The sequence below is a fragment of the Acipenser ruthenus genome, chromosome 1 (genome assembly GCF_902713425.1).
Source record: "Acipenser ruthenus chromosome 1, fAciRut3.2 maternal haplotype, whole genome shotgun sequence".
NCBI classification, from domain to species: Eukaryota; Metazoa; Chordata; class Actinopteri; order Acipenseriformes; family Acipenseridae; genus Acipenser; species Acipenser ruthenus.
Genome location: NC_081189.1, coordinates 2,835,099 through 2,861,305, shown reverse-complemented (window position 1 = coordinate 2,861,305; position 26,207 = coordinate 2,835,099). Strand labels below are relative to the sequence as shown.

Sequence of the window (26,207 nt, the reverse complement as noted above, 5' to 3'; positions counted from 1 at the left end):
TCCCTTTTTAGATGTTTGGCCAACGCCCCGATGACCTCTTTGCCATGACGTATTGGAACCCACTGTCCCAAGGTCCCCGATGTGTGGATCCTCACACTGGGCTGGCAATCTGAACTGGCAACAGAGACAGAATGGACAGCCCTCCCAAACTGTCAGGGGAGACCCTAATTGTCCATCACATCCCTCTGGTGCATTGCCAGATCCCGGACAGGCAGTGCTGTGGCTCTGTCAAGCGGGCTAGCACCTTCTGCCAGTCTGATCTGGGGCTGACACGCACCACCTCCCTGCCTGAGCAGGATGTCCAGCAGAAGGAGGCGCTGGTTTACAGCAGCCTGATCCAGACCTCCAGCGGCAGTGGCAGGGGCAGTTTTGTCAGCGACTCCTCTTCTTTCTCCTCCTCCAATAACTCAGAGGAACCGTCCTCTCAGTCCAAGAGCAGGGACCCAGTAGCCAAAGCCAACCAACAACGGCACAACCCCTTTCTCCTGAACTCCGAGGAAGAAGTAGAAGACAACAGTCTGGATGGCTACCTGGAGGACTCTTCCTTCCATCTTCACGGTAACAGCAACACCCACACAGGCAAGCAGTCTTCCTTCCATCTGCATGACCTTACATTTGCTCCAGAGCCTTTCCTATTGCACAACGGAGTTGGGGTAGCGCACAAGACCTGGAATTGCGTGGCTGGCAGACCGGTCATAGCTGAGGGGCAGGAAGTTGGTGAGACCAACCACGCTGCCAACAATGTCACCGCTGTTTCTAAAAATGCAGAACGGCCGTCGGAGTGCCTGGATATTATGGGATATGACTGTCAACGACGGCACGGCAGCAGCGGCTCCACGCTGTCCATGGACTGCGGGGAGCAGGAGTGGAACGCCAGCCCTCCCGACGACGAGGACCAGCTGAGGAACGGACAGCGGAGCCGGGCCTGCAGCTGCTGCTCCAGCTCAGACTTCCCTCTGGCGTCTTCCTCCCAACGCTGCCATTGCTGCTTCTACAGCTTCTCTGACCCCTCGGAGATGACGGACCAGCAGATGGGCTACATCAGCGACTCCTCCTGCAACAGTTCAGATGGGGTGCTGGTCAACTTCAGCGCCATCTACAACAAGATGAACAATGGTGGGCCTTCCAAGCCCCTGAACCTGAACTCCGGGGACCAGTCCTGCGCTTCCTCTGTTTGCAGCCACTTGGAAGCTGGGGGAGCCTTCTACCTGGACCTGCACACATCCCCTACTGAACCCAGGGAGGACTCCTGCCAGGAGCAGGGCAGCAAGACCTGCAGCTGCCATCACAAACACCAACAGCAGCAGCAGAGTCCACAGGGTCTGGACGCCAACTGCAACTCTTACCACCTCCACTGTGGCGGCGGGCCCTGCCTGTCTGAGGGCTCGGACCTCACCTCCTGCTTCCAGAGCCAAGCTCGCCTGGTGGTGGCCACCCAGAACTACTACAAACTGGTGACCTGCGACCTGTCTTCCCAGTCCTCCCCGAGCCCTGCTGGGTCTTCCATCACCAGCTGCTCGGAGGAGCACACCAAGAGTAGCCCCAGCCAGCCCACAGAGTACTACCTCTTCCAGAAGCCGGAAGACAACCAAGAGGTGATGAAAGAAGAGCAGCCGGAGAAAGAGGTGGAGGAAGAGGAACACACGCAGGGCTCAGAAATGTCCAGGAACGTCATTGAGGGTCAAGTCTATGTCAACGTCTCTCCTCCCAACATGAGCAGTGGGAGACCACGGTCCAGGAGCTACGACCGCAACCTGGACAAGTCTCCCTCCTCTCGACTGGGCACTCTGGAACGTATGCTGAGCTGCCCGGTCAAGCTCAGTGAGAGCGCCTCACACTGCTCCTCCTCGCACCGCTCCTCCCCTCCCCGTCGCGTCACCTCTTTCGCAGAGATCGCCCGCAGCAAGAAGAAGAGCAGCAGCGTGGGAGGAGGCTCCCCGCCTCTGAGGACCAGCACAGACTCCTCTTCCTTGGAGTTCTCCCCAGTCGGCGAGCTCCAGCTCCCCCGCCACACTGGGGAGAGCCACAGCCTGCTGCCCATGCCCTTTGTGCGCTGCTACAGCCAGGGCAGCTGTGACCTCATCACCTCCTCCGGGGGAGGAAACCCCCTTCAGCAGGGGCCCCCTAGACCACTTTGTGACTCCCCCAGATCTGCCAGGGAGACCCGGGCTAAAGCAGAAGGTAAGAGTCTCATTGGGTAGCTGGCAGTGTAACGCGAAAGGGTCTTTTTATACTTTATTGATTATCTTCACCCCCGCTGGTATCAGAATTTCAGGATGTTTGAAGATTCTCTGTCTCTCTCTCTGTCTTTATGAACATACGTGCATCACACTTCTATTTTTACTTGTTGTATCCAATGTGGGGATATTTGGAGGAACCTGTTTCTCTGTCTGTCCTGTTTCTATGCACATACAATGCAGCTTGGTTATGGTAATCGTGATACAGATAGCTCTGATAGATGTTATGTTTATGTACAGTATGTTCCTGGTAGGTACATTTTCTTTCAAGTTGTAGGTCGGAAATGGTTAAAGTTTAGTTTCATGTTACGTCAAATGAATTATTGAAACGCTTCCTATGTGAGTATTACATGTAGAACGGTCTGGACCTTGAGACTGTACGAAGTGGTTTAGCTATTGTAAATCAGCAGGGATGTAAGATTAGCTTTATCTTTGTGACTCAGTGACTGTACTAAACAGACTGCTTTATCTTGCTGAAATTATGAAGATTGTATTTAAGATGTTTGTTTATACAAAGTGGGGAAGCAAGATGTGGAACTGTTGAGCATACTGTAAGTATTGCAATGGTTCTAAATAAGCATAATAGCAATTACTGCCATTGTGTAGGTCTAAGATAATATATACATATAGTATATACAGTATCTTGACTTCTTGAGCCCTATTGATTCTGTTTGGGTCTCAGATTAATCATTGATATCAACAGCTAGTTACACTTTCTGTTTTACAGTATATCTGTTTTGTTTAGGTGTATTTTTAAACAACATAGAACTCAATGGTTTCTACTACCGTAACTGACTGGTACAAGCACCACCTCCCAGTACCTCAGCTAACCACTAGACCCCAGTGCCTCCCAGTGCCTCCCAGTCCCTCACTACATGGAACCACTGTGCAACAATCAAGGAGTACTTTATTCAAACAATTAATAATGTTTGTGTTACAACTGTATAACGTTACAGTTGTCGTTCTTAAGTATAATTTTAATGGCACTAGATATGAAAGTTTTCAATAGACTTGTAAAATGTCTGGAATTTCAGTGACATAGTCCAGTATGTTAAGCAGTCCCAATGCACGGGTGTGTCCTGCTTTACAGCAACTGACCCTCCCGTCAGACTGACATTGTATAGAAACAAGCAGCAAAACACCCGGGCTTTGTTTGGGAAGCACTCCTTTACAGAAAATGCATTTGCTGGGAAACAAACCGTGCTATATGAACATAGCCCCTTCAATTTGCCTTGTCTATATACTATACATGTTGGGTATTATAAACACTGAGGAAGTATAAAAGTAAGTAACTGAAAGCAGGAAAGGTTAAAAAGAACAGCAGTCCAAATTACTGGTGAGGACCAGTGTAAAGAAATGATTTGGCCCTGTTCAGAAAGAAAGAAAGAAAGAAAGAAAGAGAGAGAGAGAGAGAGAGAGAGAGAGACAGAGAGACAGAGAGACAGAGAGAGAGAGAGAGAGAGAGAGAGAGAGAGAGAGAGAAAGGAAAAGTGAAAGAATGTTCTGTTGTGTTGAAAGCCCATGTGAAAAGCAGAATGAAACTGCAGTAAATGACACGGCAGCAGTGTGACGAGTCTGTGGTTGAGCAGCACTATACTGTAGCTGCAATTCTAATGTGATTACAGTGATCTTGAGTTCCAGACAGGGTGTGCTTGCAGGGCTGTTTGTTGGCTGCATGTTTTTGGCCCCTCTGGCTCTCAGTACTGTTGCAGTCAGAGCCAGGCCTGTGGGAACGTCAGGGCTTCTAATGTGACACACAAACACATTGTGCAATCATTACCTGGGAGAGCTGCTGCCGGACATGTAGCTGCTCGGTAAGGAAACGGTGTAGACTTGAAATCGTTCACAAGACTACAGGGTCCTTTTCAACTTGGATTTCAGCAATTTCAGTTGTTTCTGTGGTTTTGGTGGTGCGTGTGTGTGCTTAAAGGACAGCAGGGACTCAAGCTGTTGTTCCTGCCTGTATCTTTTGAAAATATGTTTATTTAGTTTCGTTTTTTGCTTTCATTTAGTGTGTTTGTATACTAATATTGTTTTCTTATATTTTTGTGTAGTGTCTGTTTGCTGTTTCTATGAAAAATGACAAACCAGCGTGATTACTGTATCAATAGAGTTTGTATTACTAGATTCATACAAAAAATAGTAATTAATAAAAATAAAAAATAAATCTGTAATGTCTGCATGTGTCATCTGTTTACTCTTGAGGGTGATCTAAATGATTCACGTTCAATCTTCACATTTATAAAGCAGGTTTCCTTTACTGTAAGTGCAATTTCTGCTGGAAGGCATGTTAACTTTTTAATGAAAAAATCCACGCTACAGTATTGTTGGTGTTTTGTCTGTCTGCTACCCTGCCTTTAACAACATCCCCTCAATTCTCTCTCCCTCTCTTTCTCTCTCTCTCCCTCTTTGTCTCTCTCTCTCTGTCTCTCAAACTGTCTCTTCCTGTCTCACCTGTCCCTCGCTGTCTGTTGCCTGTAGGAGGTGCCTCGGAAGGCAACCCACTAATGCGTTACAGCAAAGAGCAGCGCCCCACCACCCTGCCCATACAGCCCTTTGTGTTCCAGCACCAGCTCAGCAAGCAGCCCTCCAAGCTGCGGCCCCTCCTCAGTGACTACGTCAGCCAGATGTACAGCCGTCCCAGCGGGCAGCCTGCCACGGACAGGGGCTCGCAGAGGGAGGAAGAGCACAGGACGAGGAGAGCGGCCCCCGAGACGGTGCGCCTGTCCCCACTGGGCAGCTACTCCCCAGTGCGCAACTGGGCCCCCAGCTCGGAAACCTGCTCCACCTGTACCCCCACTCCAGACAGGGGCCTATCCTCTAGCCAGCCCCGCCGCAGCCACTCCTGCCCGCTGTCCGCCGGCCTCCTCCCCATCCGGCCAAGCGCCGCCACGGTGCAGCCAGCCATGGCCAGCCAAACCAGAGACCAAAACTGGGAGGGGTCAAAGCAGCAGCAGCAGCAGCAGCAGCAGGCAACCCAGCCCTTGAGCAAAGACACAGCCGTCTCCGGATCCTGCCTCCATCGCAACTCACTCCCGACGCTGTCTACCGATGGGTTCAGCCCGCTGGGTCACCTGGAGCCACAGCAGAGGAGCAGAAGCAGCGATGGGGTCCAAACAAGCAACGTGCTGAGCAATGAACTGGCCCGGACACCAAACGGTACACAGTCTATTAACCTATAGCAATAACGGTAGTGCCAATGCAACTGTCAACCTGTTGTGCTTTCAAATCCACCAAATCCACATTTCTTTTGACAAATTGTGAAGGAATGATGCTTTTTTTGAGCTTGGTTTTGTTTCTCACTATACTGTATCACAGGTGGAAATAATATCCGCAGGACTTCCTAAATGTTTATTTCTATTTTTTTTCCGAAGTTCTTTTTTTCTTATTATTTTCAGTTTCTTCTTTCCCATAAATAACGTTCTAATTTCCTTGTTAATGCAAGTCTAATATTGTAAACACTCTGGGTGTATTCAATGGATCTAAACAAGATCTCAATGCTGTCATCACTTTTTTCTATGACAACAAACACCTCTAACAGTGTAAGCGTATTAAGACCCGCCACTGTTTAGATCAATTAAATAGACCCCTATGCTGTAAGTGTGCTTCTCTGCTTTGTATCTAACCGTCTAGCTTGTATCTGCTTCTGCTTTTCTCTCTTTAATTAACTTCTTTAATGTTTTTCTTCTCTCTCTATTTTCCTCCCATTACCCCCTCTCCTTTACCTCTCTCTCTCTCTCTCTCTCTCTCTCTCTCTCTATCTGTCTGCCTCTCTCTCTCTCTCTCTCTCTCTCTCTCTCTCTCTCTGCCTCTGCCTCTCCCTCTCTGCCGCTGTCTCTCTCTCTCTGACTGCTGCATTGCACCTGGCAGCTCACCGCCTTGCAGCGCACCACCTGTCGCCGCAGGCCCTGAAGTGGCGTGAGTACCGTCGTAAGAACCCGCTGGGATTGGAGCGGGCGCTGGCGGCCCAGCTGACAGGCAGTTTGGACACCAGGAAGCCAGACAGCAGACTAGCCCGCCGAAACGTGTTTGATTTCCCTGCCTCAGCCATCCACAGCCACTCCAGACTGAATGGTGCTGCTCTGGAATGTCTCTCTGGAACAGGGGGGAGGGGGGAGGGTCCTTAAATCGGTTATCCATTCAATTATCCAGTAACATGACATCATTGATCACTTCTTTATCTGATGTGTCCATAAAGAGATGCTTGGGGCATTAAATTAAGTGGAAATTATTTAAATGCAGCCCTGTGTTATGAGAGATGAAGAACTATTAACTAAGGAGAACGTCCCAATTAAATGATTTGTATTGGAAAGGTTCTCATCATCCAACCCTTTCTATTGTTAAGGTCCGGTGTATTTAGTTGTATTTTGTTGCATGCATCGTTTTGTATTTGTCTACTTGAGATCAAATCTCGTTCCTTTTTCCTCCGTAGTTTTTCTTTCTGCCCTGTAGAAATATTGCTTTTAGCTTTAGTTGATAGTATTGTTTGCCTGTATTATTCTGTGCATTGCTTGTTGCAGTGCTGTTCTGTGCAGTCTGTGTGCAGTCCAAGTTGCAGAGTGCTATGCAGACAGGACTCCTGGTCTCTGTAGTGTGTGAGCCGGCTCCTCCCTAGCTGACACTGCAGTGTGTGTGTGTGCTTGTGTCTCTGCTGCAGGTCAGTCAGTGAAGCAGCTGCAGAACTACTACAGCGATTTCTTCCCAGACTACTTCTCCCTGGCGGAGAAACCTCCGGACGAGTTCTGTCTGTCCCCCGACGCCACCACCGAGTCCATCTCCATAGACCTCCTGCAGAAGAAATGTGAGGGAGACGCCCATCCGTCCATCTACAGGGATGGAAATAAGGATCCCATTGCATAGCAGTTTGATTTAGTAGGAGGTTAATAAGACACACATGAGCCTGTTACCTGTACACCGTGGCTAATCAAGCTTGTAGTAAAACCTGCAAGGGATGAAACTGCTATGCAATAGTCTTATTTCCATTGCCTATCTATCTGTCTATCTGTCTATCTGTCTATCTATCTGTCTTTCTATCTATCTATCTATCTATCTATCTATCTATCTATCTATTCTTCAGTTGAGACAGAAAGGCTTGGTCTAGGGTGGGTGTGGGGCGTCCAGTGTGGTGTAGCCTTTTATCAGATACAACACCCTCATCGAGCTCAGAGTGGGTGGTAACTTTATATTGCGGGAGACTGCCTGGGAATTAGGGATTACAGCATCCTTGTAGCACAGCCTGTATGATGTAATGCACTGATGGGAACATAATGTGATTGCTGCTTTCTTGATTAGGTCTGGTAAAGGCTATTAACACTGCAGTGGATCTGATTGTGGCCCATTTTGGAACCAGCCGGGATCCTGGAGTAAAGGTACCACTTTCTTAGTATTTTTCCACGCTTGGCCAGCATAGGTCGTCTCCAAATGCAAACCCATTGAGCAATAGTGACCTCTGCTGGTAGGACTAGCACAACTGCAGGCTTCCCACAGAAGCTGCTGCCTGTCAGTGCAGATGAAGGCCCCACAATTCACATCATTAGTTAAATTGCATTCAAAAGTAGCAGCTAATTTTAGTTAAATATGTAGCAAAAGTACAAATGTAAGTGGAGCTATGTGGAGCAGTGGGCTGATTCACTTGCATGGGTTAAAAGAAAAACACCCGTGCCTGTGCAATGAGTTTGGTGATCTCAACATACATATCCCCCAGTGGAATCCACATCAGAAACCATCACACAGTTGGCACTGGCAGTCTCTGCTTGAGAGGTCATGGACTGAATGGGTGGGGCTGATTAGTTCAGAATTGAGGTGCACTTGTTCACAGAGCTGAGAGGGAATGCTCGTATGTCAAGAACAAAGTTGGTGCCATAGCCCCTCGATTAATTCACAAGCACCAAAGCAAATAAACCATTCACTAGTCTGAAAGATGTTTGTGTTGCAGGCTAAGCTGGGGAACAGCTCTGTGAGCCCCAATGTGGGCCACCTGATCCTGAAGTACCTGTGCCCTGCCCTCCGAGAGGTCCTGCTGGACGGGCTCAAAGCCTACGTCCTGGACATGATCATCGGGCAACGCAGGAACATGCCCTGGAGCCTGGTGGAGGCCTCAACGCAGCTCGGTAACACTCTTACTATGCACTGGGGCAGGGCAGTCTAGTGGTTAGAGCTGAGGGACTGGGAGGCAGTGTGGTCTAGTGGTTAGAGCTGAGGGACTGGGAGGCAGGGCAGTCTAGTGGTTAGAGCTGAGGGACTGGGAGGCAGTGTGGTCTAGAGGTTAGAGCTGAGGGACTGGGAGGCAGGGCAGTCTAGTAGTTAGAGCTGAGGGACTGGGAGGCAGTGTGGTCTAGAGGTTAGAGCTGAGGGACTGGGAGGCAGGGCAGTCTAGTAGTTAGAGCTAAGGGACTGGGAGGCAGGGCAGTCTAGTAGTTAGAGCTGAGGGACTGGGAGGCAGGGCAGTCTAGTGGTAGAGCTGAGGGACTGGGAGGCAGTGTGTTCTAGAGGTTAGAGCTGAGGGACTGGGAGGCAGGGCGGTCTAGTAGTTAGAGCTGAGGGACTGGGAGGCAGTGTGGTCTAGAGGTTAGAGCTGAGGGACTGAGAGGCAGTGTGGTCTAGAGGTTAGAGCTGAGGGACTGGGAGGCAGGGCAGTCTAGTGGTTAGAGCTGAGGGACTGGGAGGCAGTGTGTTCTAGAGGTTAGAGCTGAGAGACTGGGAGGCAGGGCAGTCTAGTGGTTAGAGCTGAGGGACTGGGAGGCAGGGCAGTCTAGTGGTTAGAGCTGAGGGACTGGGAGGCAGGGCGGTCTAGTGGTTAGAGCTGAGGGACTGGGAGGCAGTGTGGAATAGTAGTTAAAAATTGTGACTTTGCTAGTGGAGGTTAGATTTTCTATAATTGTATTTAATGGCCATATCAGTTCCTTTCCCTAGTACTGGCTTTATCAATGCCAGTTTTCTCAAAGTGGAGTTCCCTCTTAAACATGGTAAACTACTGTATGATTTACACCTTGCAATCACAGCGTTGGACTGCAAGCAAATTTATATTGCTGCTTTGAGTCCTCTATAAATATTCTGTATAGCTTTCTTTCATTCCAAAGTAATTATCACTTTCAGCCTCAAGCCAGCAATCCAGTGACATTTCTCTACCTCCTCAGCATGCACTGTACTGCAGCCCATTACAGGGGTGTGAGAATAAGAGGACAGTGATTCCCAATGTGACCCGCACAAGGGCTGTTTATATTCAACAGCCTCAAAGATTTAAAGACTTGGAAAATACCGTCACTGGAGCCTACCTTTAGGGTTCATAAAAAACAGTCAGTTTCACAGTTTTATCACTTTATGTCACATATCATGTCAAAGAGAAGGAAGATTCAAATGTAATTTTCTTTATTTTCTTTTTGCTTTACCCATACCTTGTTATGATGTTTGCAATCATTCGGAGAGGTTTTTTTTTTTCATGTTTTGTTAAGTGTTGTGTTGAGGTGCCTGCCATAGATAACCAGTGGTGTAGTCGAGGTAAACGGCGTTCACCCACTTTTAATTTGGGCAATGTAACCTTTACCCAGTTCTCATATAAGGGATACAGAGTTTACTCACTTCTACTTTCCTGTGATACACAAATCCTGGGTTAAAGACAAGATATTTTAACGGTGAACGACTGTGCTGTGTTGCTGCTCGTGAGACTGACAGCTGACAGCTCTGTCAGAACTGATCAGAGCTGTCAGAGCAGGGGGCGTGGCCATTGGACTGCGTGTTGTGTGTGTGTGTGTGTGTGTGTGTGTGTGTGAGAGAGTTCTGTGATTGGTTGTTTATGTTCTGTTAGTGTTCTGTTGTTAGGCACACTGGTCCTGCAGGGCGGTGCTAGTAGCCTTCATCCTAGCCCGTGGAAGGACGCTCACAGAACTGTTCAGTGAAGTGCACTGTCGGGTCTGTGACTGTTCACACGTGATCAGCACCGGAGAGGGGAAATTACTGTCAGGGCCAGTAACAATGCATCTGTTCATGGTTATCTGTTCAATCTATCTGTTCAACTCCACCAAACAGGGCCGTTTACCCACTTTTTATTTACCACTACAGCACTGGATATAACCGATTAGCCACAGTGTCTTTATAGAAGTAAGAGCCAGCTCTGAAAACAAGTTTCCTCTAATTTAACTTGCAATACGCTGCTCTGCACTGCAGGGTGCTTACTAATATAAATACACTTTAGTTGATCTGGTGTGGCTTCCATATGTAGGCAAATGTAACTGGAAAGCAGCACCTGAACTCCTTGTCAAAGAATCTTAACCTTTACACAGACTAATGAAAATTGAAAATGTTTTGAGTTTATTTAATCCCATTTAGAACCACCCAGAACGACTGCAAACACAATAAAACACAATAAAAAACTGAAAATTAAGTGTATTAAGCGCTATTTAAGTGTAGACTTTGTGATTTGTGATTGAATGCAGTATGCAGGGGTGTGTGGGAGTTGTAGTCCTGTCAGAGGTGTGCTTCTCTTTTCCTGACCGTGTTTTTATGTATTTATTTTATTTGTGATTAAATGCAGTATGCAGGGGTGTGTGGGAGTTGTAGTCCTGTCAGAGGTGTGCTTCTCTTTTCCTGACCGTGTTTTTATGTATGTATTTTGTTGCCCCCTGCAGGCCCCTCCACCAAAGTGCTGCACGGTCTGCACAGTAAGATTAGCCAGTACTCCGAGCTGACCAATCACAGCATGCGCTTTAACGCATTTGTCTTCGGACTCCTCAAGTGAGTACATCTGAATTGTATTTCCATTGAATTTGCACAGCTTTGTTTTCTACAGCACTTTTCTTTTACTGGTGTGTACGTGTTTTTACAGAAGACAAAAAATGCATGATAAACATGAACGCAGCACAGCTATGGCCACAAGTTTTGCATCACCTTATAGAATGAACAAATGTTGCTTCATAAAGTTGAATGGAACCTGCTGAATAATGTTATGTTAACATATTGAATTACAATAGCTCTTTGTAGTTTTCCATATACTTAATGAAAAACTGAAAAAAAGGAAAAATGTGACATTTCGAAATCTAACATGAAATACTGTACTACTGTTATGGCTTGTAGTTTCTTTGATTACATGATAAATAAAAGATCTAAATTAGGTGATGCTAAACTTTTAGCCATAGCTGTACAGCCAGTTATTATAAAGAGATTATATCATATCATAACTAATGTATCATCCTTCTTTAGATTAACTTTGTATCATTTTCTGTGTCAGTCATCAATTTAAAGCCTTCAACAGAGCCCTCAGAAACATGTCTAATCTCAGAACATCCTGTGTACCAGAGTGTAACCATTAACCTTCCCCACTGCAAAAATCTGCCTCTAGTGGATGTACGAAGTAGCACATTTGTTCTGTGTTGTATTTCTTAGTCTGTTGCTCTGTTTAAATGTCAATAAACCTGACAGTGGTGTACATTATACCCAGATTAGCAGCTAGGTGGCTGCAAACACATATACATTTGAAAAATAAACTTTCTTTGGTCAGAAGTGTGTGAGTGATAGAATACTATTATAGTTTTTGTATCTCCCCTCAGGGTCACCATTTGAATGCTCTTTTGTGGTATCTGTGCTATATAATATGTGGTACTTTGATTGGCCTAGTGCAGTGATTCCCATCTCTGGTCCTCGAGGTCAATTCCAGTCCAGGTTTTAGTTTGAATCAAGTCCTAAAATATTGAATTAATCCTCAGTCAGGTCAACTAAGTGAGGTTGGAAAGAATATCAGGACTGGAATATCTCTTGAGAGCCAGGGAGTTGGGACCCTGTGGCCTGGTGTCTTACATGATGACATATATCCAGCAAAGTCAAAGATGAAGTACACTGTACTGATGCTGGTGACAGAGCCAACAGCACATTGCAAACAGGGAACTAAAGTACATTTTAACAATGTGGAGAAGGAACACTACTGGGGAGCACAGCTTTAATGAATCACACACGAATGCAATTCTTTTGTTTGGAATTATCATATAGGTAATTCCCCTTCTCTTTTGCTTTTCAGTATCAGGTCTTTGGAGTTCTGGTTCAACCATCTGTATACACACGAAGGTAAGGTTTCATTAGGGAGCCCTGTACCTGGAGCGGGAGTCGTGGCTTGTGTTAGTGGGCTGCCCTACTGCTGCGTCTCTGTTTTACTGCTGTAGGAGGCTAATGTACTACATAGACAAAGTACTTATCTTGATGGGGCGTTGTCAGGCAGGGATCTGAGCCCAGAATCTCTCCTGCTAACATCCCTGAGGTAGTGCATTGGTCTCTTTTATCAAACAGTTGACACTTCACTCTATTGCACATCCATCAGCATTCTTAATTGCTGCATGATTATGTTATGTCAAAAGAAAATGAATGTCTGTGGAAATTCTTTAATTTTTTATTTTAATACAATAGTTTTATAAGATAATTTCGTTCATTTTTTGGGGGAGATAATGTGGGATTTCTTGCTTAGGCTTATCGTTCTTAAATTGGACGATACGGTTACAGTGACAGTGACTTTACTACCCGTGGACATGTTGCAGAAGCTCCTTTGTTACTTAAATTAAACGGTAATATAACAAAGTAGTCTCATTTTTCTCTCTCTTTCTGTCAACCCCACCCATTCTCTTTCCTCACCCTAATCCATCCACCTGTGTCTCTCTCTTTCTCTCCCCTCTCATTCTCCAAGACATCGTGGCGGCACACTACCACCCGTGGGGTTTCCTGCCCCTGTCTCAGGGGGTGTGCCAGCCTCTGTTCGAGGAGCTGCTCCTTCTGCTGCAGCCCCTGTCCCTGCTACCATTCGACCTGGACCTGCTCTTTGAGCACCGGCTGCTGCAGAAGGGCCACGAGCAGCTCTGGCGCAAAGAGCAGCTGTGCTCGGCCGGCCAAGGCCTGGAGCAGTCAGTCCGCTCCACATTCCAGCTCATGAGGGGCTGGGGGGTGGGCTCGGCCAGAGAGGGGGCCCCCGAGTCCCGGAGAGAAGGGGCAGGGAGCGAGAGGGCGGAGCTGAAAGAGGCCTCACCTAGCAGGACAGAGAGAGAAAGGAGGAAAGGGTTCACAGCGACGGGAGAGGAGTCTTTGAGGGATCCTGGGGCAAGTTGTAAAGGGGAAGGGCAGCCGAAGGCAGCGGGAGAGAGGCCGAAGGCAGCCGGCAGGGAGTCGTGGTGGGAAAGAGAGGAAGGTGAGCGTGAGAGGAGGAAGGAGAATGAGACAGAGCAGCAGCAGATGCCCGAGGGGGTGAGGCAGAAGGATAGGCAGGCGGGATGGTGGTACCAGCTAATGCAGAGCTCCCAGGTGTACATTGAGAACTCCAACGGGGGCTCGAAGTTCATCAAGTGGGAGAAGAGAAGGAAGCCTGCTGGAGAGGCCAATGGCAGCCACCACCAGGGGTGCAACACCAGGCTGGGAGGAGGGGGGGGAGGAGCCGCGTTGGATACAGGAGGCAGGCAGGCACGACCACCACTCAGAGAGGGAGTGGTGGAGGGGGCTGAGGCTGTCCTGGAGGCAAGGAGGGAGCTGAGCTCCGAGGAGAAAGGGAAGCCGTCGTGGATGGGTAGCCCTCCGGAGTCGGTGCTCCATGAGCTGAACCAGAGCAAGAACAAGGAGTCAGAGAAGCAGGCTGGAGAGAAGAACGCCCCCCAGGGGCAGGACAGCCCAGAGGGGCAGCAGGGGTTGCGCTGGGGGAGGCTCTTTGGGGCTGGAGTTGGATCTCCAGTCAAGACACAGAGAACAGAACAGCAGCCAGCCAGGACACAGAAGAGCAGGTGAGGCACAGGGGTTTGCAGAGGAGCAGAGAGGAATGCAGATGAGGGTGCTTAATGACAAGGTTATTTTACACGTTAACCACTACTCCACACGGCAGCAGTGTGGAGTAGTGGTTAGAGCTCTGGACTCTTGACCGGAGGGTTGTGGGTTCAATCCCCAGTGGGGGACACTGCTGTTGTACCCTTGAGCAAGGTACTTTACCTAGATTGCTCCAGTAAAAACCCAACTGTATAAATGGGTAATTGTATGTAAAAATAATGTAATATCTATATAATGTATAATGTGATATCTTGTAACAACTGTAAGTCGCCCTGGATAAGGGCGTCTGCTAAGAAATAAATAATAATAATAATAATAATAATAATAATAATAATAATAATAATAATAATAATAATAATAATAATAATAATAATAATAATAATAATTTATTTTGCCTGAAAATCTATCTGATTTAGGTTTCGTACCCAGAATTTAGCCTGTCAAGTGGCTGCTTTCTCAAACTAGGAAGGAAAAATAACTAGAAGACAGTTGAAACTACTTTCAGTTTTCAACAGCCTTCTGAATCAGAATGTTTTAAAATAGACAGCTGGTAGATAAATGTTTCAACTAGTTCCTTAATCAGAGTACAGCATACCGATGAAGGCTTATAATAAGCATACTGCAGTTGCTTAAAGCTGTACAATGTCTGTGGGAGGCACAGTAAGGAGCCTCAGATCAGAGCATTTTATACATAGTGTGATTATTTCAATATGTAAGGGCTTTGTTTTGTTTGTCCCTGCCAGGTTGCCGTCGGGGTGGCTGAGTCTGGACAAGTCAGTATTGGACCTGATGGCACAGACGATGGGGGCGGGGAAGCGCAAGGACACTCCCCCTTTGGAACACGCCTCACGCCCAGAGCAACAACAGGAAGCACAGGTTCCCAAGCAACAAGCTCCATGGTAACATACATTGATATAACTTCAGGCAGAACCTTATTGAAAAACAGGGTCAGCCATTGCTTTTTTTTTTGTTTAATTTGCCATGCCTATCCAGAAAGTGGAATATTGGAACTGTAAAGCAGTGGTGAATGAATTGCACACAGGGCTGAGGGTCTGCAGTGCTATATAATGTCTGTTGGTACAATCATTGCTCAGTGTTTATACAGCAGACAACAATACAAACTTAAAAAGAAAACAAATAGACATGGTTGAAAAAAGAAAAATGGGTGTTTGGTATGGCTCCCTGAGGACATGGAAAACATATACCAAGATAACAAGATACTTATTTCAGCTTTTATTTATGATTTATTTACTGATAGATCAAGTACCAATGGTGGCTATCATTTGCATGTTTTTTAATGTGGAGATCAATTAGAGCGACCCCCCCCCCCCCCCATGTCTTTAACATAGGCAGGGGCTCTTCAGGACCAGGACTCGGTTGCACCAGCAGTGCTCAAACGCTCTGCTTTTACACATTACCTTAGAAGAGGCTTTACATTTTAACTATGTTTTTTTAAATCTGGTGCAACCCAGTGCATTATTGATTTATCCCATGGGCGTGTTCCTGTATAAACACACTGTGTTCACCCCCGCTAGCATGTTGCCTGACCCCCTCTCTCCTCCATTTCCCCAGCAGGGAGGTGAGGGCCCTGTGTCACCACATCGCTACTGAGCCGGGTCAGCTGAGCTTCAACAAGGGGGACGTGCTGCGAGTGCTGGGCCGGGCTGAACCCGATTGGCTGCACTGCATGCTGGGGGAGCTCTCTGGGCTCGTTCCCATCATCTACGTCACCCAGCCTGAGTAGGACAGCAACTGAACCGCAGAGCCTGGAGGGGGGCGACAATCACTACGGCAGAGAGAGCCGAGGCTCTCTGCATTGCCAATCCAAAACTGCCCACTTCATTGTTCTTCAGCCACCATTAAATACTTCAATACATGCACAGCTAGATCTATCTGTTTAGTATCTATATCTATCTATCTATCTACAGTATCTATTTATCTATCTATTTGTCAGATCTGCAAAGTGATCGTGAAGGCTAGAGCTTAACAGCACCCAGAAATGAGACATACAGATTTCCAGAAGAAGATTCAGACTTTATACATATTTGTACTGCATGCTCATTGCTGCAAGGGGGTTACAGTTGTTGGATCAGTTTTCTCCCCCTAGTCTACAGTAGATTTGCGCAACATCAGTAGTGCAGTAGATTCATACAGCTGAATAATGTTTGTGTATTTACCATTATTTCTGTTTCCAACTTCTTCACCTTCATGGAGTAACAAACGTATATCTCTTAACATAAATCTGCATAAACAGATGGTGATAAGCACACAATAACAGAAATGTGGTACAAGGCTAGAAATGAATGCCTCCGACAGTGGTCTCTGGTCAGAAAAGGCTTCGCTTCTGCATATACCGTTGGCTGCCAAAGTGAGTTTGTAGCCCTGCTGCACATTTAACATGAATATGATTGTGGGTATGGTTAAACATGTATCAATTGAAACCCCTGTTCAGGAGGACCTTTCTATAGAACCTGTTAATGTTGAACTCATCTCGATGGGATTGCTGCTCCTGAACTTTATCCGATTCAGTTGGATGGTTGGAGAAAGTTTCAATCAATCTAGCACTAGATAGAAGCATATATATAGAGTAAAAAACAACAAGACTGCCTAGTGTTTGTGATTTCCCACTTGCGTGGGACAGTCTGTTGTATGGATAACTTTCATTGACAGCTTGGGTCTGTTTTCAGGATGCTAGGGTGCTCAGTCCTGCATTTAGCCGGATCGGCAATCAGTGACCACTCACAGATTCATCCCTATTCCAGTGGGTGCGCTTAGGAGCTTGGAGTACTTGTGCCAGGGTGGTGCTCTGTTTCGTCATTTCCTTGGCCCTATTCGAGCGACCCAAATCCCAAGACGCAGCTCACTGAGGAAGGAGATCAGGATCCCGTGCCCATGTTGGAGAAGAATTAGGCAGGATCTGGACTTCCCAGGTGGAGGAAACTCTGAAACTTTTGCTTTGCTGGAAAGCCGTGGAGGAACCTTGCGCATGTGTCAGCATGGCAAGCCATCTTTCTAACTTCCTTGCATCCCGTGATGACTGCTACCGCGTGCATTCAGCAGGAGGGTTGGGACTTGAGGGGGAAAATAGCTAATATATATATATATATATATATATATATACATATTTTGTGTTGCATTGTATTTATTTATTAACGATGTAACTTATTCTGCAGCTGCAGTAGAGTGCAGTACTACTGTTAAGGATGTAAAGGAAAGCAGGTACAATAGGGTGGACTGGGAGAAGTGGTGCCGTCCAAAGTGGGGAGGGCATGTGCGCAGGATTCTCTAGAACCTAGTTTTGCCAGTCAGCTACAAACCTTTTGGAGAGCAGGTTGTCTGTGTTGGGTTAGTCCAGTCCTGTTGCCTTGAGCACAATGCAATTGAGTTCAGACCAGGGATTTGGCAATATTTTGGCCTTAAATCTTGATCTTGACCTTCAGTTCAGGAGATGTGAGTTTTAGTCAGGATAAGACTAAACTGAGTTCAGGCTGATCTAAGGCCGGTGTAGCATGTTTACCAATGGACTGGCTGTCTCCAGAGAGATCTCGGCTTGAGTCAAACCCAGGACTGAGGACTGGGTCCAAATTATTACAGATCCTAAATCAAATCAGAATCAACTGTGTGGACCGATTTTTCAAACAGTGGTCTTAACTTGGAACACGTAAAGTTTACAGATACTCATTATTAGTTTTTTGGATAAGTATTAAAGTTAGAATGACAGAAGCACATTAATGGTGTGTACCTCTGTACCAATCACAAAGGCAGGAAGACGTTCCAAATGTTTAGTGGGACAGTCGAGATGTTTCCATGAATAGTGGATGATGCGCATGGTTCTCATATCGCTCGTGCCAGGCTAGCGAGAGCTGGTGATGCTAGTTGATTAACCCTCAGGGAATCAGAGCTGGAATCTGGCTACATTCCAGCAGTGGAAGCACCTGCACACCCCTTCTCCATACTTTGCTTTCCATTGACATCCTTGGCAGAAATGACAGGCAGTATTAGACGGGGTGGGGTGGGCGAGACAGTATTGGTGCCTTTTCGGGAATGCAGTTCTGTGGAGTTGGCAGCACTGCCTGGACCTGCACACACACACACAAGCTGAATCCTTAACCGCTTGATGTTTGAGCTAGAGGATCACAGACTACAAAGGGAGAAGCAGGTCTCTTGTTATTTTATTATTATCATTATTTTTTATTATTTTTTTGTTGGTTGGTATTATAACATTATACCTCCTGCTTGTATATATGCCAAGTGGCACTAATGTCTTATTTTACCCATGCTATATAATGTGTATGGCATTATTAATTTATGATGGATAATAATTACAAGGTGCTCATAACACAGCCCCACACCCGTGTCTTGTCAGTTATTTTTGTGTGTGATCATTGTATTAATTAAGAAGGCTGTGCTTCGTTTCTGTGGGAGTGACATTCAAGCTGCTTGAGCTGACCGCTTAAAACTAACTGATTTAACCCGTTAGATGAACCCAAATCAGTTTTATCCTGAAATATTATCAAAGCAAGACATAGTTCCTCTAAATCAATTGCTTAACTGTTTCATATTCTAAACCACACAAAAGCAATTGAGGAGCCTTTACAGCTTACCGTTTTAAACAATTTCCTCTTTAAATCATAAATCATGTGCAGGAAATCCACAGTTCCCGTGCATAGAACATACATCACTTTTTTCTGTTTAATAATAGTTACTGAGTACAATCTTGGTTTCTGTGAGTTATAATACGTTAATACATCTTGTGTAGGGTCTCTTAATATAATAGAGATCATTGAACAGCCAGGACCGCTCTGCTTCACTTTGCCATCCTCTCGCCCAAACTGCATGAGATCTCTCATACGCCCCACACAATCTATTCACTTACACATATTAAAAGGGTTAAATATTCCAGGCAAAAGTTGAACATTTTGTTTCGTATATATATATATATTTTTTAATGATTCATTTGTAATACCAATAATTAATACACGGTTACACGCAATACCAACACCAGAGCACTTCACCAGGAACTTCACTGTCACTGTCTGCAAGATCAATGCTTTACTCTGTATTGAATGTGATATCATAATCAAACTGGACAAAACTATCGGAATAAAACTTGGAGAAGTTTTACAAAACAATTGATAGGTATAACCAGGGTTCCCTGTATGTCTGTCATTAAAAAAATTATCATTATGCAATTAAAGAAACAGACCACATTGCAGGAATAGCTGTACATTGATTGGTTCCTGACTGCTTTGCTGCACAGAAGAGTCAATAGCAGCCAAGGTATGTTTGCAAGGGTCAAGCTTGGTCATACTAACCAAAAATAGGAGTTAATTAAAGACTGGTGTAAATATAGCTCCTATTGCTTTTAAAATACATGTACCGCCTTGTGAAAATGAACAGATTTTTATCATTGATCCTAAAATTAAAAAATCAAGTAAAAAGTATGTTATAGGTTTTAATTATATTTTTAAGCCAATAATTTTGTTAAAAATCTTTTTTCATTTACATTTTTTTTACAGTTTCACCCACTCAGCTCGACACTATGCATGTACCCCCCCCCCACACTACCTAAATCATGTGCAACTCACTTAATTCAGTCACGTTTTCAATGACTTATTACAGTAGGTGGTGTGAATAGGGGATTGGACTACCAAACATTACCTTAGGTAAGGTAGTCCATTCATTTGGGTCTTTAACCTTGATCACCTCAATTTCTATGGCCAGAATTGTCGCTTGTATTTTGTTAATAAGAGTTTTATAATTAGTAATCAGTTAATAACGTAATTGTTCTTTCGATCAGTTTAATTGAATCCCTTAATTGTTTATACAGAAATCTGGGAGATAACATACAAGACTGAACTGCAAGCGAGTAGGGTGTGTAAAATCTGCCGTGGATTTGTTAAGGCCCTGTTCATGACGACATGGTAAGTCGGATACACCACTGTGCAAAGCAAGGAGGTTAAGGCAAGGATCCTTGCAAACATGGTGAACAGGCTTCTGTGTCCAGCAAGGCAATTGGACAACACCAACACAGAATCATGTAATTGCAATCCCATTAAATAATAACACAATAAAAGGATCTATCCGTTCCATTGTACAGCTGGTATCAATTGGATAAACAAGTGAATGTGCTTCAGGGCTTTCCTTCATTGAGCTGCTGCCTGTTTCTGAAGGGTGCTGGAACCCAGGGCATTGGTGGTAAGTTGTCCAAAGGTGTGACCGTACTGGTACTTGTATCCTGCAGTGACAACAAGAATGGGATTAGTGAGGAGACAGCTGCTGTGGTGTCATTGTGTAGATAAACTTCCTACATTTTCAATATTGTTTTGTAGAAACTAAATCTGCTCAGATTTATAATCCCCCACTGAGGGTATACAGTATTGGAGGTGCCTGTATGTCGGTCACATTTCATAGATTCTTCATCTATCTGAGAAACAGTTATCCAATTGTGATGAAACTGGGGGTACCTGGGTGGGGCTATATGGAGGCACCTGTCATTTTCAGCTTATATCCATATGGTGGTTTGTGCTTTCGTGATACTGGTAGCTCTGATTATTTATTTTTGTGTTATTATTTACAGCCGTGTCTGGTGATGTACATTACTGACATACAGTACTTGTTACATGAGTAATCTAATTTGAGATTGAATAATTGAATTGGAGGTCTTTATGGTGTTGGCTTGCTGGATGAGACCAGTGCCATCGTGGATGTCTTCTTACCTGGTACGTGGCCGGTGTATTTGGGCAGGAGGCCCAGACTGGAGGGGTAAATCTGTGAGATGTAGGGCAAACAGTGGTCTTCCCTTGGCCGCCGCTGAAACGTGATTGGTCCTAACTCGCTCTGGTTTAACTCATTGGTGAAGTGAACCAGGGCGCGGTTCGTGAGGATGGGATAGCCACTGCCGATGAGGAAGCGAGCCTTGGGGACATACCCTGTAAAACCTGCATAGACAAGGTAAGGCTTAACACTTCCTCATACAGGATATCTGCAGCCCAATGCACCTCTTGGGGTTGACATGGGGAGAAAGAGAAGGCCAAACTCTGCTAACTAGAGGAGGCCATTCAGCTCGTTAAGGTTGTCCGCTTCGTAGTAGCTGATTGATTCGTTCCAGGTACAGTATAAAAACTTCTGGGTCTTGGGGTAAATAAATGGTGCAAACCTTGATATTGCAAATCACTACAGAAACTGTCAACATTGTCAACAAGTGCCCCCACCCCCTTCCCCGACTGCCTTACCTGAAATGAAGTACTTGTGGGGGCTTTCATTCTCCATGAAATACGGAGAGCCGTGCGGGTGCCACTCATTGGTGAAGCGATAGGGGGCAGCCTCCTTCACAATTGGAGCCAGAGGGGTGTTGTAGTGGGGGAGCTGGGAGGAAGGACATGACTAAGTTAGCTGTGCCCTGCTCCATTCTGCTGAGTTACAAGACTTTGTTTAAAAGTTTCTTTTAAGAACAAGTGATACATGGCATATTTAGAGACATACACTCAGTAAAAGCTGTATTAATGGTTACCGGCTCTTCCCTTATAAAAGTTTACCATGGTATTTTTGCACTGTATTTTCAGTTTTACCATGCTTTTCATATGGTTATACTATGCATTTGCAATACTTTACCCTGGTTTTCCATGTTTATTAATATGTTTTACCATGTCTCGCTATTCTTTACAATGCTTACAATGTACCTATGCTTTACCATGCTTTCACTATGCTTTATTAGTCTTTGCTATGGTTTTACTATGGGAAACTTGTATAAGGGTTACCAGCCAGTAAACCCAAAGCTTAGAATCACAGAGGTACTGTCAATATGCAGCCCCTTTGGTGTGTTAATTCAGGATTAAATATAAGTACAATCACAACTACAGAACATAACCCTGCTGTAAATCTCAAGTAATTCCATGGAAATCACAACTGCTAAATATATATATATATATATATATATATATATATTTTTTTTTTTTTTTTTTTTTTTTTTTTTCTGACCTAAAATCACCTGCCAAAAGACACACTTCCATTTGTAGGCCAACAACAAGTTGTAAAGATATTAAAGCATATTTAACAGAGATTACTATTATGAACAGAAGTTTGTTTTGTTTGGAAATTGGAATAAGAAACTTTCTTAAAGAGCAAACCCAGTTTACTATCATTTTGTATGAGATATTTATTTACTTGCCCATCAATTTGCTATACATATAAACCTGTTTATACTTGACGAACCTTTGTCAGTTTTGTGTTTACACATTAAAAACCACGGCAGAATTCTACAACAGAACTTTTTTTTTTCACTAGTATGTTTAATAGTAGTTCCTGGCTGTGTAGGTTTTTGTGATTATTATAAGAAACATCATTTTGTACAGTTTAAGCAGAAAGCCTCTTGACAGAACTGCAAACGATGACATCTCCAATACACACCCTACACACAGCTTAATAATGAATAGTTTCTGGAGTCTTCTGGAAAAACAGTACATTTACAAATCCAGCTCGGATCACTGGATGCCCATTGGAATCGACAAGGCAGTCTGGCCAGAGTAGTGGTGTCTGTTCTAACGCCTGTGATCATGCCGGCTGTTAATCTGTCAGATGGAATTACTTTGTGCTCCTGCTTTGTGCCGCCCTTCGCCTTCCTGGCCTGCAGGGTGTGTGGTGACACCACCGTGTCAGCTCTGCGCTGCCGCTCCTTCTCAAAGTCCGCCAGGGCGTCCCGGCACGTCTCCGCGTATGTCTTAGAGAAGTAGTTCTGGCTTTTGGGAATGAACCCTATATTAAAAATACAAGACAATAAAACAAAGGATGTGTTGTTTTATTTCTTTATTTTTTAATTAAGGTCAGTTGATAGGACACAAGCTGATGTAACCTAATGCATAAAACTCCATGAAAATGTCCTAACTGTGAATGAACCAGATTTGTGAATTATTGAATTGTGAAACACGAAAACAATCTTCCAAGACACTTGTCCCAACAAAGATAACTACTGTAGTTACCAGCTGGGACAGGATGGTCTAAACGAATCCCTAGATAGACGTCAAATCCCAGCTCAGCATAGACAACTTTAACATGATTACTTCTTTTTCATTATCAACATGCCTAACACTGCAATTATCAAACACAGTGAACCCTTGAAATTACTGCCCATTCAAATGGCCTGACATTTGTAGCTGCCTCTGTGTCATTCGCTCAGTTTATAAAAGGAAGAGCACCTGCAGTAGTTAGAGGTGAATGCAGTAAAAACACAGACCTGTGTATCCAGGTATCATCTTCTCTATCTCCGCCTGGCCCCCGTCACTGCGGCTCCTCCAGATCTCATTTTGAGGGCCTGTCTCCGGGTCAGCGGGTTGCACGCGGCTGGACTGCAGGATCAGCTTCTGTGAGCGGTTCACCTCCGGGCTGGTGAGGAGCCGGGCGGTCAGCTTGCCGTAGGTGTTCCCCACGGTGTACTTGATCTGGGGGCAGTACCCACCATACCTGCCAGGACAACACACCACCCTGCATCATGCTCCACGCCTGAAGGGTTTTCAAATATACAGTAACGAGGGAAACTACAATGGCTCACTAAAGACAGGGAGGAGGGGATGCTAGGTCAACAAGATCTCAAAGATCTCAGGATACATTTCAAACCCTTATGTCAAGATCATAAGGTAGATTGTCTCCCATCTCACATAATTTAGTATTGTGTGTTGGTTTAAAGGCTGCTTCTTTCTCCCTATCCTTATGTGGGTTGAGACACGGAGAGAGCATAGTGTTGCCCACTAGTATTAGTCAGTTCTGAGAGCTGGGGACAATGATTGGAATCTGCCATGTGTCTCAAGAGAGTAAACTCAAATGGATGCATACGGCAGAGAATTCATGTTATTCACCTGAGATTAGTTAGGTTCTGCCAGTTAAAATTCAGAATGATTCTCACGCCGCTTTACAAATGCCAAAAAAACTATAATACAGTATTGAAACAAGTTTTTAGCTAGAAAACTAAGTGGATGCAGACGATGAAAACCTTGGAACTCCTGTTTTGCGGTAATCACTTGATGTTTTTACAAGTACTCTTTACCTGAAAATTGTACCTTAAAAAAAAGGAAACAAATAAACAAAAAAACAGGGATTGAAATAAAGAATCCTATTGCATAGCAGTTTCACCCATTACAGGTTTTAATACAAGCTTATTGGTAACAGTGTATAGGCAACACACTCAATTATATCTTATTAAACTTTTAAAACTAGGAATGGATAAAACTGCTATGCAAAATACATGCATAATAATTAAAACAAAATATAACCAGTCTGCACTAAAAGGCATGATTTTCTTTGTTTTCTATCATGTTACAGTACTAACAAGGCCCTTGTGTTCTATATTGAATGAAATAATGCACACCCAGGGCCAGCACACGTACACTCACATAGGCAGAGCTGTCTGGGTTACTTGGTTGTCACGGGCAACGTCTAAACTAACGCCGAGTTGTCCTTGCAAGCGCTGTTCCACGAGGTTGAAACAAACAAAGACGCGTTAATTATGCATACAATCGACTCGCGTTTTAAAAGGACGGAAAATTAATTCTAGCAACGAATAATAATAATAATAATAATAATAATAATAATAATAATAATAATAATAATAATAATAATAATAATAATAGCAGCAACAACAATGTGCTCTGCTTTAAAAGTTAATAAACTACCAGACTTTTATACCTGGATTCAATTTTACATTTATGCTATCGTTTTTTTCTGTATGTACTGTATACATAAAAGTTTATAATGCCGTTCCCCTCAAACATTAAATAAATAAGCAAATAAGCATACACTCGACTTACCCCGGAATGTAATGAGGGTCTGGAGTCATTAACACAGTGCTAATCTTGGGAGGGAATTCGTTCTCCATCCTGACTCTGAAGTCTATTTATCTCGAGTCATATAATTCTCGGTAGTTCACGAGACCTGGGTTCTGGTTCTCGCCGCCTCGTCAAACCTCAGGGAGCGTTGACGATATCGACAGACAAATGTCAAGCATATTCCTGAGGTGTGTGTTTGTAGATGGTTGCTAGTTGTGACTCCCTGGAGCCAGGGAGAGGAGAGCGCGGTGGGAGTGGTTGAGTGTTTGAACTGGTGCGCTCGTTCACCACATAACCCGCAATAAATAAATAAATAAATAAACAAACGGGATAATACTAGTAGTGACGTAAAGTTCATTATATTTCAAGCAAAAGTTTATGTGGGGTAGTAAAATACAACATTAACATACCTGTACCAAGTAAATAGTAAACGTTGTCGAATGCTACATTATTATTATTTATTTCTTAGCAGACGCCCTTATCCAGGGCGACTTACAATTGTTACAAGATATCACATTATACATTTCACATACAATTACCCATTTATACAGTTGGGTTTTTACTGGAGCAAGCTAGGTAAAGTACCTTGCTCAAGGGTACAACAGCAGTATCCACCACTGGGGATTGAACCCACAACCCTCTGGTCAAGAGTCCAGAGCCCTAACCACTACTCCACACTGCTCCCCTATTATTATGGGTCTACCATAATATGGACAACATTAAAACCCTGAAAAAAAATCTATTCAAGTTTCATACCTATCAAACTTTATTTACACAAAAGAATCAACAACAAAACATTTTTATATAACTTAAAGCTAGTGAAAGGGTCCTATATCACAATACCTCACACATGTACAGTATGCTTCATAAAACAATCCAAAGGTTGCATCTAAACAGGATGGCTCATTGCTGTAATTGCTCCACTTTTGATTTGATTGTTTTTAATGGTCTCCAGTCTCTGTGAATGACTGTTGCCAAGGCCCTAGATTCACAGAACACACTTCAAGTGAAGCTGCTTCTGATTGCAATGTTCAAAAAATGCAATAATGCTACTGTATCACCTATATAATTAAACACATAGTTGACACACATCTCTGAAACTGTGCAATTAAGTATACACCTTCATATTTCTTTTTCTTAGTTTTGTTTTTGTTTTTACTTATTCTTCTGCCTGGTTCTTATTTCAGTTTCTCAAATGCTGTTTTTTGTTTTCAATGCTGTGTTAAGGTGCTTTCACCGCAGTTCAGGAGCTGCTCTTCAGCTCTAGTTGCTGCCATGGATACATAGACTAGAGCAGCCAAAGTGTCCTTCAAGAAGGAAGAGCCATCTCAGGATCTGCCACCTTTCATGAAGTGTTACTGGCAATACACCA

At 44.5% G+C, this 26,207-nt stretch overlaps 2 protein-coding genes across 7 annotated transcripts in view; one reads left to right on the top strand and one right to left on the bottom strand.

Moving 5' to 3' along the window:
• Positions 1-18,367, top strand: part of LOC117403888 (AP-4 complex accessory subunit RUSC2-like) — a 44,059-nt gene extending 25,692 nt beyond the window's left edge. For 3 of the 6 annotated variants that reach the window (XM_059029226.1, XM_059029302.1, XM_059029265.1), the window contains exons 2-12: positions 12-2,181; positions 4,719-5,396; positions 6,108-6,311; positions 6,895-7,038; positions 7,530-7,606; positions 8,173-8,347; positions 10,862-10,967; positions 12,244-12,290; positions 12,901-13,978; positions 14,762-14,917; positions 15,591-18,367. In XM_059029226.1, the coding sequence (XP_058885209.1) occupies positions 132-2,181; positions 4,719-5,396; positions 6,108-6,311; positions 6,895-7,038; positions 7,530-7,606; positions 8,173-8,347; positions 10,862-10,967; positions 12,244-12,290; positions 12,901-13,978; positions 14,762-14,917; positions 15,591-15,762 (4,887 nt within the window). In that variant the 5' untranslated portion in view covers positions 12-131 and the 3' untranslated portion in view covers positions 15,763-18,367. The remainder of the gene's footprint in view (positions 1-11; positions 2,182-4,718; positions 5,397-6,107; positions 6,312-6,894; positions 7,039-7,529; positions 7,607-8,172; positions 8,348-10,861; positions 10,968-12,243; positions 12,291-12,900; positions 13,979-14,761; positions 14,918-15,590) is intronic. The other 3 variants (XM_059029370.1, XM_059029432.1, XM_059029499.1) reach the window with 3 other exon arrangements.
• A 1,095-nt stretch (positions 18,368-19,462) lies between these two features.
• On the bottom strand, positions 19,463-25,103 carry LOC117403889 (protein FAM166B-like). Its single transcript, XM_034006367.3, has 6 exons — positions 24,818-25,103; positions 23,251-23,477; positions 22,606-22,772; positions 21,254-21,386; positions 20,738-20,959; positions 19,463-20,256 (listed from the first exon to the last, which is right to left on the bottom strand). The coding sequence occupies exons 1-6, from the start codon at positions 24,883-24,885 to the stop codon at positions 20,165-20,167; spliced, it is 909 nt and encodes a 302-aa protein (XP_033862258.3). The 5' UTR covers positions 24,886-25,103; the 3' UTR covers positions 19,463-20,164.
• Between the last annotated feature and the right edge of the window lie 1,104 nt (positions 25,104-26,207).

What these genes read in the sequence shown, in the direction of transcription:
- LOC117403889 (XM_034006367.3), bottom strand. Translation starts at nt 24,885, where the DNA reads ATGGAGAACGAATTCCCTCCCAAGATTAGCACTGTGTTAATGACTCCA. An exon ending in GACCCTCATTACATTCCGGG is followed by an intron (nt 23,478 to 24,817) that starts GTAAGTCGAGTG and finishes TTGTCCTGGCAG; the next exon opens with GTATGGTGGGTACTGCCCCC. An exon ending in CCACAAGTACTTCATTTCAG is followed by an intron (nt 20,960 to 21,253) that starts GTAAGGCAGTCG and finishes TTGTCTATGCAG; the next exon opens with GTTTTACAGGGTATGTCCCC.